This window comes from Trachymyrmex septentrionalis, unplaced genomic scaffold (assembly GCF_001594115.1).
Source record: "Trachymyrmex septentrionalis isolate Tsep2-gDNA-1 unplaced genomic scaffold, Tsep1.0 scaffold13, whole genome shotgun sequence".
NCBI lineage: Eukaryota > Metazoa > Arthropoda > Insecta > Hymenoptera > Formicidae > Trachymyrmex > Trachymyrmex septentrionalis.
In genome coordinates this window covers 410,173-423,245 of record NW_017304438.1, presented here as the reverse complement: position 1 = coordinate 423,245, position 13,073 = coordinate 410,173, and the positions used below count along the sequence as shown (strand labels likewise).

The 13,073-nt window shown below is 30.1% G+C and overlaps 1 protein-coding gene across 1 annotated transcript in view; it reads left to right on the top strand.

Moving 5' to 3' along the window:
* Positions 1-13,073, top strand: part of LOC108756909 (caspase-1-like) — a 17,479-nt gene that overhangs the window by 403 nt on the left and 4,003 nt on the right. The window contains exon 2 of the mRNA XM_018501077.1: positions 8,596-8,855. Coding sequence (XP_018356579.1) covers positions 8,596-8,855 — 260 coding nt within the window. The remainder of the gene's footprint in view (positions 1-8,595; positions 8,856-13,073) is intronic.

The window sequence follows — 13,073 nt, the reverse complement described above, 5'->3', positions numbered from 1 at the left end:
ATATATATATATATATATATATATATATGTATATATAATTGGACTCGATATTAGCATCATAACAAAGGAAAATATTGTTAGAGCTGATGTACACGTTATCGTCTATGAGATATAGATCAAATTGTTTGATACGCAGTGGCTGTATCCGAAAATGTTGCTCGGATGCCTCTGATTCATCATCTGTCCTTGTTTAACATTTAATGTTAATTTCGAGCGACGAACGCAGCCAGTATCGTTTATTAAGAGACTGCTCGAAAGGAGTCGTTATCAAATCGCATTGAATGGATTAATTTCCATCGATTTGTGAATATGTACGATTCTCAACCTGTTTCAAATTAATCTTTCGCTGAATAGTGTCTCATATAATATGAGATATCATGTTTTTCTAAGCATTTCGTAATTGGTTTGTATAACGTAACAAGACTACCATATCCAATATTGAGATGTAAAACATCTTATCATTTATATCTATCGTAAGCTTCTTACGATGTGTGGATCTTAACAGCTATCGTAAGTTTGTCACTTACCTTCAACTGTTATGATTACGATTATGCTTGTCTGGCGATACAATAGTCAAGAATGAGGTTAGGTGAAATCCGCGAATCGCGAGATCGATTGACCGAATCCATTACTTCCGGTAATTTTTTTCAAATTTATTATTTTCCATGATAAAAAAGCAATACCTGCGACGTTATTCAGTCCTAATGTTTTATTTCGCTATTAGTTGCTTTACGATCTTATGTAGACAATGTTTAAGGTAGTTTTTCATTTCTTAGAAAAACGACCGCTTACGATCGCAGAGTTACGATAGATGTAGATTGGTCTTTAAGGTAGTTATAGCCCAAAATGCATTATTCAAGAATATGTTGAAATTTTCGTCTTAAGTATTGTAATTTAAATATTAATACATATGCTTGTAAAAGATGAGTTCAAATTACCGTCCCGTTTTTGATATCCCGATCAAACATCGCAGATTTTTCTATATCTATCATTATAGTGTAGCTATTTTTGCTGTGATGCGACACCACGGATTTTCATATAGTCTCGAAATCACATTCAAAAATTTAATGAAAAACGAGTCCCAAATAATTAAATTCGTGAGGAAACTCGTGTTACAACATCGCAAATATTTATTAAAGTTTATATTAAAGTTTGAGTCAATAACAAATCTTGATTCATACATTTATATTTTCTCGATAACTGAAGACGTCTATTAGATATGGCAACATCGCACTTTCGAGGATTGACAAAGAGTTGTCTTTCGCATTCTTGCCGTTTCTTCACGAGAGCTGCTTTTTTTTTTTCTAAAAATGTACTTTTGATATATTTTTCTTTATAACATAATTGTTAGGACATTTTTTTCTTTCATATAAATATCTTGACAGATAATTATGCCTATATTCGTCTGCTCGCAAAAATGCGACGTTGTCGCGATTTAATTCCTCTTATTTACTACTTGATACGGAGGCTTCCTTTTTTTCTTAAATTAATTTATTTTATTATGATTTAATATTGCAAGTATATAAAATACTTTGTTTTATTATTTTTAGATTTTACATAGCGTTATATTTGTTTGAAATTTAGAGACATGTTTGAATCTGTCGTTGACTCGCATAGTTGGGGTATAACTATCTTAAAGACATTAAACATTTAAACAAAATAAACAAAATAAATGGCGAAAAAGAGTCGTCGCATAATATATATAATTAAAGATAATAGTCATAGATACATAAAATAAAAAGTAAAACGGCGTATATTAAAATATAAAACAAACAAGTTTCGGCTGCTGGATTGAGCCCTCCTCAGATGTAAAAAGAATATAATATAAAAGACATAAAAGATTACAACAAAAAAATAATAAATCGATAACATTCAGTGACGCAACATTTTTAACGCGCGGAAATCAGCAAATGTGATGGATCTCGACGTAGCTTAATGTTGTATATGCGATGGGGCAATCAAACCGATGTTAAGATTCATAGTCAAGTGCTGACAACGCATCCGAACAGGAAATGAGAACCGCCGCAATGCATGACAGGTGTGAAAACCCATGACAATGATAGGGATGTAATCGTCGAAGTCAACATCGCACGTGACACCGACCGCTCGCTAAAACGGCACGCGACGCACTGAGAAACATACACCGCTGTTATTTAAACATTTAAAGTCATAAAACATCTTTTATCTTCTATTGTAAAATAGAATAAAATATATTTACTCCAATATATTTAAAGCCAAGAAGCAGACTTGATTTACAAAAGAAAATTCTATCTCACTCATCCATTCATTCTTGTATCATATACAGTTATAATTAAATCTAAATATCTGTCTTCTTGTCTTTTACACCCCCTTTCCTCTCCATTCTTTTATTTTTTATTCCTTATCCTAATTACTTTCATTCTCATATCCTCCTCTTTTCTTCCATTCCTTTCTTAATTCTTTGATCCCATCTTTTCGTAGTTCATAGTTTCTTTAGCATTCTTCAGAACTTCTACACTATTTACAATATATTATCACAGCTTCCCATACATCACTTACTTTATCACATTCATATACAATACTTATCTTATTTTACTTCAAAGTTGTTAGCAATGTTGTTAGCCGATATTCATAGTCGATTCTTATACTCCTATACTATAGCGAATTTAGCAGGATGAATGACGAAGGCACAAAATTTAAAACTTCATATTTTGGCAGCACAAATTATAGCACTTCTATTGTGGACAGTGACTCGGACCGTAATCGAAACCGATATCGGACCAAATATTGTGTAGGTTAATGGACCGAAAATGTTTTTCGGTTCGGTTTCAGTCCAGTTTTTGATTTGGGTTTTTTTTAACTTCGATACGAGTCGTTGTGTCACAGCGAGTGACACAAGAATACCAGCCAACAACATTGCTAACAACTTTGTTACCGTTTTTGATAAAAGAGTTGAAACTGCTTGGATTTCGGACTTTTTCGCTGAATTAAAAAAAGCTGAAAAAGATAAAAAAAAATCGAAACCGTTATCGGTCCGATAAGAACCGGAATCGAAAATTAGATACAGCCTTTGATGGTAACCGGACCGAAATTTCATTTCGATCCGAGTCCCTGATTGTGGAAGTAACGATTGATTCTGCTCGTGGCGAAGGGTACTTTGCTCTTGAGCCTAATTCTGTTAGGGGTTAGTTTTTAAGAAATGTATTAATATATTAATTTTTTTTTTTGATAGCACAAAATTAGTATTCACATTTTATTTTATTTTCCTTTTTTTCTTTTTTCTTCTTATTCTACTAGTTCGATGTTAAGCTATGTGCCATATGTTTCTTCTAAATGGCATATGGTACAAAATTATTTTTTGTAACATAGATTAGCATAAAATGAGTACTAATAATCCAAAAAGGATTTTTTTGTTATTCTGCTCATTTGGTTCTCTTAGCTTGACAGAGGTATTAAGGGAAGAACCTGGTTTAGAACGCTGAAAAGTAGTTGTTCTTTGCGAATTTTTTATAAACAGACCATAAAACCGATCTTTCCAAAACTTTAGGAATGGTTTGTTATATATTTAAACAATCCAAATAATTTTTTAATAAATAAATGATGAATATAATAAAAAATTATGTCAATCATCACTGTGCTTCGGTACCGACGTTGTAAATTGGCGTGTAATTTGGAACCTATAATTCTTGTCTAAAACAAAAAAACTAAAAATTTTTTTAAATTAAATATTTTATTCTCGATGAACTAAAAAAAGTAGAAGGAAAGTATCAAATTGTAAAACTTGTGGAACTACGAAAAAAGTAACGATTTTGAACAAAAAATTTCGACTTATTTACGCAGAAATAATTGTTTATAGTAATTTTTTAATAAATGTTTCTAGTTTATTTAGGATGTTTGACAATTATGTAACTAAAAAATCTTGGAAGAAGTCGATTGGTCAAATAGTTTTTGAATAGATTTTGCACGCCAATTTCGAAAAAATGATTTTGAGATAAACACGTTTATAGTTTTCGATATCGAAAAGTAGTACTTTTTGTCAACTTACCGTTAATTTGTTATTCCAAACTCATACGACAAACCTTCTGCTTCTTCATAAAACTTATTTTGTCGCGTTAGTTGCAATTTACTGTACGAGCTATACGAGCTTTTTTCGTGCTGCTTAATCGGTGCCATTCCTGTCTCGTAACTCGCTGCTTGTCGTAATTGTCGGTGAATATTTAACAATATTGACCAATATTTATTTCCAGCAACTGTATTAGCTTTAAAATGTCAGAATAGTCTTCATTGAAGGCACATGCGGCAACGAAAGCGACAATTTCGATAATTTTTGCGCCAGAATAAGTGTTTTGGAGTGAGGCGTCAAATGGTGGAATTAAAACTGTCATTTGAATTTTGTGTGTGCCCTCTTTGAAAATAAATATCTACTAAAGTTAATAATACTAGGGACCGAGAAGTGGAGCTCCTGCTGCACGCGTCGTATATCTACGCGACGCGTACCTGTTTCTCAGGCTGTAACTACAAAAATATTTCGAATTTCGGTCTAAAACTTTACGAGTATATTTTCGGAAAGTAATACTATTGATTAAAACAAAAAAAAATCGAAAATTTTGCCTCTAAACCCTCTAAACCAGATTCTCTCTTTAAAAAAGTGAAAAAGCAGTGTTTAGTTTTCAGTGAATAGTGACAAAGTGGTATTAATTATTACAGTGAAAGAAATGAAATTGTTTATACAGAATGTTAAAAAAATCCATTCAGCATTTATATAATGGATAATAGGGTAATTGTCTTTATTAATATGCCTTTTAGCCAATTTGCTTATTACTGAATTAATTATTAAAAATATTGTACCTTTTAATTTAATTTGCTTGTAATCAATATCGGTTTTTCAACTACTTCTTTTTTTTATAATATATCTTTAATCTAAAAAATGTTAATGCTTTATAATGCTTTTGACAAAAATAGAAAACATGTTTTTGTCCCTATTAGTGAGTCCTCTAAGCGACGATGGCCCTATCAATGTACCCCCAATTTGTGTATCTATCCACATTTGACTCATTTTAACAAAGTTACTAAAACAGTAATAAATTTAAGGTTGTTGTTTATGTTAATATTACATAAATCATTATTTCAATTATATTTATTTTAAAGTACACTCATAACACAACGTTCTCAGCTCCAATACAGGGTACATTAATAGGAATAAGCTTAAAATCTTGCGGTATTACTGGACTCACATAAATTCATAAATTCCTTATATCTTTTGAAAAATATTTAAAATACTTTAATACTCAAAAAATAAAATATTATCTTCGGTACCGTATGCATTAATAATTTAACTTAACAAAATATTTTTTCTTATTTATTTGTGTTTATTTTTCTTTATGACTTATCGAAATACAAAAACACACTAATAGGGACAGGCACAGTAATTGGGACAATTACCCTATATACCATACTGACAATGAGTAAAAAAACCTTAGTGAATTACATCTTATAAGCTAAACGGTTTTTTTTTAATATCCTGTATATTTTTAATAAACTGTTATAATTGTGCACATATAGTGCTCGCCAAAAATCCCGGGCCACTTGAATAATTTCTGAATGTTCGAGATATAGGAAAGAGTTACATCTCTTGTGTGTATGTGTGTGTGTGTGCACGCGCACGCGCTCATTTTGGCTCCATACATCTGCAACCTGAATAATAATGTTCAAATAATAATCATAACTCTGCGAAAAAAAATTGTAGAAACTTCGGTCAATCCGCGTTGTTCTCATCTCGAAAAGCTCTTTCAAACGAGCCTTCACTCGACCCCACATGCCATTTAAGATTTTCAGACCCTTTTCTTCGCTATCCCCCCCGGGAATGTTAAGGTGAGTGTTTTTAAGATTTAATGATAGATTTTATGATCCTATTGTATCCCTGTAAATTTCAATCCTTTGACAAGTTTTTACAGAAGAGCAGATTGAAGTTATACGAGTAAACGCAAAAATTATTTATTGGACGCAATTTTACAGCACTATTTCATGTTTCCGGAGATTTACGAGAAAAATTATACATATTCGGTAGAAATCTAAGAAGTATCCAGAAATTTAAAAATATGGTTTTTACATATAAAATTTCAGTTATATTTAAGCTATAGTCAAATTTTTTTAATGTTTGGCCATCATATTGAATCTATCCATTTTAATTTTTTAAATTTCAATTTATAATGAGCAACCTCTCAAAAATTTATATATTATACTATTAATACTAAAAGCGTTTTTGATTCGAACGGATTTGCTACTATTCGACGTTACATGTTCTACTAATAAAAGAGTGTACAATGTCATTAATCCAACTCAGGTTGGTGTAAACTTGGGTTGAATATGCTAAATTTTACGCTTAAAGTTAACAATTTAATACGCCAAATTTAATAAAACATGTTTTAAAAAAGTGTATAACTGAAAAAAAGTGAATAATTATTCAAGTAATAATGCGTGGATTCGTAGTAAATAAACATAACGTTCAGAATCTCAAAATATCTCAAAATAATCGCCAAATATTTTATGGACAGATAGAGCTGACTAAACTGAGTCAAAAAGTCCTATACCATTTTGTAATTTTCGCAATTAACAAGATATTAGTTACTAAAAATTGCCGAAAATTGCCAAAAATCATCAATAATTTTTTACTTAAATACTATCAACTTTACAGAAAAATTGTAAGACAATTGTTTCCTTCTCGTAAAATTCTAAGAATTTTTTCAGAATTTTTTAATACCGTAGTTTTTTATATTTGTAAAAATAAGAAAATATAATACTAAAAAGTTGATGAAAAATTTTGAAAAAATTCTTGGAATTTTATGAGAAGAACATAAATAATTTTTGTCTCTTATAGTTTTTCTGTAAAGTTAATAGTATTTGAATAAAAAATTATTAAAGACCAATACGAAAATTGCAAAATGGTAGATTTTTCGACTTAGTTTAGTCCGCTCTATCTGCCCATGAAATATTTGGTGATTATTTTGGGACACCTTGTATATACACTCGTCAACAAAATTATCGCTTAAAGTAAAATATCAAAATAAGCATAACGCGAAAAATGATCGCATTTAAAAGTTTTTTTTTATTTTCAAAGGTAAAATCTTTACTTAGTTGTACTTTACAAAGCTTCCAATGGATTTTGAATCTATTCTTATCTCTACCTGGCATCTTTTCAAAAATAAGGATGTATTTTTTTTTAATTTGCATAATTTGACGCACTCTACAGGGTGGAGTAAATTTTTTTCATAAATGTCATGATAACCATTGTATGGACTTTTCTCTTACAAATAAAAAGAAATTTAGCTTTGTACAATTTTTTTTCAAGGAGATACAGTGTATCAAATTTACCTATGCATTTTATTCAATTATCGCTAACATTAGCATTACCTGATGCGCACCACGGGAAGGTTACTGATCCGATTTTGCGCGCGTGCGTGTAAGAAGTATGTGAGAATATATATTTGTTCTTTTAAAATTGTGTATTTTCGCCTCGTCTTTGAATGACTTGTTAAACGTGCACGCATATTGATGCAAGCTCTAATTGAAACCTGAGGAATTTCCCACCATATTCGATTGTAATGTTGCTTTCAATTGCTGCACATTTGTTGGCGGTTCCTTTAATTTTCAAATTCAGGATTCAAATTCATGCTCATTAATGGAGATGTGATAGCAATTCGATGATGTTTTCTTCGAGGAAGTTAATTGCAATTCTGGCGGTATGTGGGTGAGCGTTGTTTTTTTACATCAGGATAAAAGGATCGAGATGTTATTACATCCATCAATGAACGCGCGGATTTAAATCTTATTGAACATGTATGAGATATGATGGGAAGAAGACTACGAAGATTAGAAGAACAGTCAACAAATCTGCAGCAACTCGAAACAGCATTGCATCAAATATGATTGAGAAATTCCTCAGACTTCAATTAGAATTTGCATCAATATGCATGCACGTTTACAAGAGATCATCCGAAGATGAGGTGGAAATATACAATTTTAAAGAGTAAGAATACTTCCATCCCGTACTAGATCGTACCCTCCCCGTGGTGTGCATTGAGTAATGCGAATGCTGGCGGTAATTGAATAAAATGCATAGGTAAATTTGATATATTGTATCTCCTAAAAAAAAAAAAAAAAAAAAAAAAAAAAAAAAAAAAAAAAAAAAAACGTATAACTTATTTTTTTTAATTTGAAAGAAAAAAGTCCATACTTTACGATGACATTTACAAAAAAAATTTACTCCACCCGTAGAATGCACCAAACTATGAAAATTTCTTTTAAAAGAAACACGTTCTTATTTTTGAAAAGATTCTAGATAGGGGTAAGGATAGATTCAAAATCCATTGAAAGTCATACGAAATTTGCCCTTGAAAATAAAAAAAAGCTTTTAAATGTGACCATTTTTTGCGGAGTTACGCTTATTTGAATTTATACGAAATTTTGATATATATCTATGCGATAATTTTTTTGACGAATATGGGCGCGCGCGCGCGCGCATGTGTGTGTGTGTGTTTATATTTTCTGAATTTGATTCTGGATTCTGATTTCTTTTTAATTTAAAACATGTAGAACAATAGGAAATTCTTTTTACAGAAACAGCGCAGTTCCTGCTTCTAATGTAGTACAATTGGCACCCACCCAGCGTTATGAAGTGTACTATAATATGAATCATTCCAAGCGTGGTCTAGCTCTTATCTTCAATCATGAATTTTTCACTGTCTCGCATCTTAAACCTCGTTGTGGTACAAATGTTGATTGTGAAAATTTAAAAGCCACCCTGAAAGATCTTGGTTTCGAAGTAAACGACTATCACAATTTGACTCAAAAGGATATAGTCAAACAATTAGAAAGAGGTAAGCATTTTGAAAAACATGTACATATTCATCATTCCTTTAAGAAACTTTATTTAAGAAATATTTATATTTTAAAAAATATGGAGAAACCCTATTAAAAAATTTCTTATATTATTTTATAATATTTTGAAGAATTTGTCATTTTAAAGAGTCTAGTCGAACAAGCATGTATGAAAAATGCCTTCAAACCAAATCTAATTTTGAGTACAGCGCATTGTTAAGCTCGATAAAAGATTATTTTACATCAAATTTCAACCTGTTAAACTTATCTATGTAGTAATAATGATGAAAAAACCTCAATTTTTTTTTATTTTTCTATTGCATGAATTAAAAAATCCAAAAATATTTAACACATTTTTTAGCATGTTACATCTAACAAAATTTTTTTTAGATTTTTGACGAAAAATTTGAATTTTTAAAAAATAAAAAAAATTGTTAATGCATGTTTTTTATTGAAAATATTTGAATACTATCTCCAAAAAATTATGGCGAATTAATCATTCCATGATGAAATATGTACTCAGATTTTTTTGAAGGCGTGGAACATTGTCCACAATTAAAAATTAGTTTTTTATCACTTTATTTGTATTTTTCTTCTAGAAATGTATTTGATATGTTATTATATTTATACATACATTATTATAATTAGTCCGATTTTGCTTTTTTATACATAATTGTTGATATTTCATCTGCTAAATGTTAGTTTTTCAAAGTCCTAGTTAACTGAGTATGTATTAAATCAGTGATTATCTACTTCGAAACGACCGCCTTCTATAAGGCAAAAATGGTCAATTTTAGAATAACATTATAAGAAAACTACGGTCAATATTGTTCAAATTGCGAGATTATTTGTATACAGTATTTATCTATTGAATCAGTGCAAAAGTTCGTGCCCGATTTATTATTAAAAGTCCAAACAGCTGCAATTTTGTTAAAAATAAACGAAATTTAAATTTAAAAAAGGTTTTAAAGGGTTTTTAAGGGCTTGAAATCTCTATTTTCGAATTTACTATATTTTTTGAATTTATGTGTTATTTTTTTAGTTTTGTTAATTTCTACATATAAAAAACTACAAGCTGAAAAAAATGAAAAATTTTCTTTGTAGATCTGTAGCATGCCCAAAAAAATTTGAGAAAATTTTCGACTATAAAAATTTGAAGCTTTCCCTACAAAATCATTTTTTTTTTTAAGATGTTGATACATATGAGACATAGTCAGTCAGTGAATTATAAAATATAAATACAAAAGAGAATATGATTAAAAACAGTGTTCTACATTTTATCAAACTACTAGAATTCCGATATTGAGGAACTATCTGTTCAGTCCGAAAGTTAAATTCATCTGGCAAGTGTAATTAATTTCTTCACTAAAGTCACAAGAATAAATTATTGTAAACAATAACTGATGAGTTATAGTATGTGTAAGCCGTCAGCAAGTTATATCTTTATTAAAAATTATTGAGAAGAGATACATAAGCTTGATAAAAAAATTCAGTATCCATTTGTCGATTAATATTATTTTTTTGTCTTTTGATATATATCTTCTCTGACATTATCTTTTATTATAGTTGCGCTCAGTATCTAAAATGTCCACTACTTCCTAATTAAAATCGTGACCATGCTGTAATCTATGTTCGATTATAACCGAAAGAGTAGATGTGTTTCTGCGGATATGGTTCTTGTGTTTATGTTTCGAGATTCTGGTTTTTAATTATCTGCACGTCTGTCCAACATAAATTGCGTTACAGTTATTACAAGAAATCCGTATTACAAATCAAACTAACCAAAACTCCTTATAAATAAAAAAATTGGAAAGGATACGGGCAAGAATCAAGCGCAGATGTCGCACAAATAATATATCTATGAAGTGTGAAATTTCTTTATTCACTAAAACATACTTACATATTTTGGCTCACTTTTGAGCCTCCTCAAAGAACACAAATTAACATAACTGTGAATAACATAAATAAACTGAATAAAAATTATCCTATCATGATGAACTCCCCTATGTCGAGAATTTAAACTAGAACTAAATGCCAAAAAGAGTGAAAGAAAAAGAAAAAAGAAAAATGAATGAAAAAAAAGAAATCATGGAAATATCGAAATAGAGAATATGAAAAATTTATTTATTAAAAACCTTAAGATTATAATTAATTATCCCGAAAATAAGGACGCTCACCCTGATCACAAATCATAAACTATATTGCAAACATTACTATGAATTATTCAAAAACCGGTTCTCGATATTTTGTCAGTATCAGACATAGTGAGTCACTTTTAGCTAGTATTATTGAAGCTTACAAATGAAAAATTTCGCATTGAAACGTTAATCAATTCCATGAAAATGAAAGTTGGAAAGTAATAAAACATCACAATATTACAAAAAATTTTGTAGACAACATTCTTTTTAGACGACCTGGGAAGAGGATCTTTACGGGTCTTGATTATCCCCTGAAGCTTGTTGATGCTAAAAAAAGAAAGATTGGAGTCTAAATCTTTAGTAATAGTTTTGAATTTATCAGAAATATTATTGATATATGGAATAGTAAATAGTTTTCTAGCAACGATTTCTGATGAAGAATTATTGTCTTTAATGGTAGAAATTTTTTTGTTGGTAATCAAACTCTTAATTCTATTATTAATTGTGTCAAAAACAAACTTCAGTGGGTAATCATTATCCAAAAGAATATTAATGATGAATTCCAAATTTTGTTGATAGTACATTGGAAATGAAATGAGGAAAGCGCTATCTACTAAGCCCATAATTGTACCTTTCTTTTAACTCAAAGGGTGCTGGGACGAGAAATTGAGATATCTCCCCGAGAAAGTAGGTGTTTGATACTAATCGAAAATAATTTTTTCGTTCGAATTGATGATGGTAGTACCTAAGTTAATTTTATTATTGCCTATTTCTAACATGAATTGTAGGTTTCGGATGATAAGAATTGAATCGTTCTAATACGGTCTGAGTCATCGTCAGCGGTATCGCCATAACTATGTTGTCAACGTATCTGTAATAAAACGATATCTTAAAATGTTTCTAGCACCCTCCTTTCCAAATCTTGTATAACTAAATCGACAACAATCGGGGATAGGGGAAAACGTTATCGGTGTGCCAAATTTTTGCCGCTATACGCAATCGTCAAATTTAAAAAAAGTTGAGTTTAAGACGAGTCGGACTGCCTCCAGGAATTCATCTTCAGGTATGTTAATTTGATTCGAGATGAAGCTCGATCATGAAGAAATGCTCTTCGCAACTAGATCAGTAGGTACATTAATAAAAAGGGAAATCACTTCTAAAAAAATTAAACAAAAATTGTTTCCGAGATGTTTATTATTTAATTTGTTAACTAAGTCAAAGCTGTTGTTGTTGTGAGACTGTTGGAATGGTATTATATAAAATTAGAGATTTTAGAATCATAAGTTTTTCTATAGATAATCCTCTCTACAGCTTTTCAGTTTTTCTATATAGAGTATTATATAGTAGCATTTCAACAGCCCCAAACCATATCAACAATAGCTTTGTCTTACAATGAGTAATTCTGAGAGCAGGATAATGTATATATTTTCAACATTTTACTTTTCTGAGTCATACTATGAGCTTTCAAATGATACAGTGTGAGAAAAATATATAATTATATTTATAATTATGATCGTAATCATAATTGTAATTATATTTATTGTAATTACTATTATTATAACTATTTAACTTATATACACTACCGACGAAAAGTTTCCGAACATGGAACTTAAAATTGTTGACTATGTCTCATATATATCAACATCTTGACAAAAATTCACGCGAATTCTGTCTATGGTTATGTCATTATAGGATGATAACCGTTAAAAAAAAATTTTCTCACCGAATCTATTTAATTTATTATAATTGAAAGATTTCAGTCATTTTACTATCCAGCTTGGTAATTGGTGAGATTGGTTCTCTAATGGAGGATTGTTTGTCGCACAATGATTACGATCTTATAAACTTCTCTTCTTGTAATAAGTCTACGAGGTCTGGCTATTAAATAACGAGACTGCTTATAAAAAAGAGTTTTATTTTAAAAATTATTCTACAATGCTCCCCTTCAATGTACTCCCCTCCCCTCGCTACACACCGTTCCATTCGTTTTTTCCATTGGTCAAAGCAATGCTGGAAGTCTTCTTTTGTAAGAGCATTTAGGAGCTCCGCCGATTTTCGCTTCACCTTTTCGACTCGAAT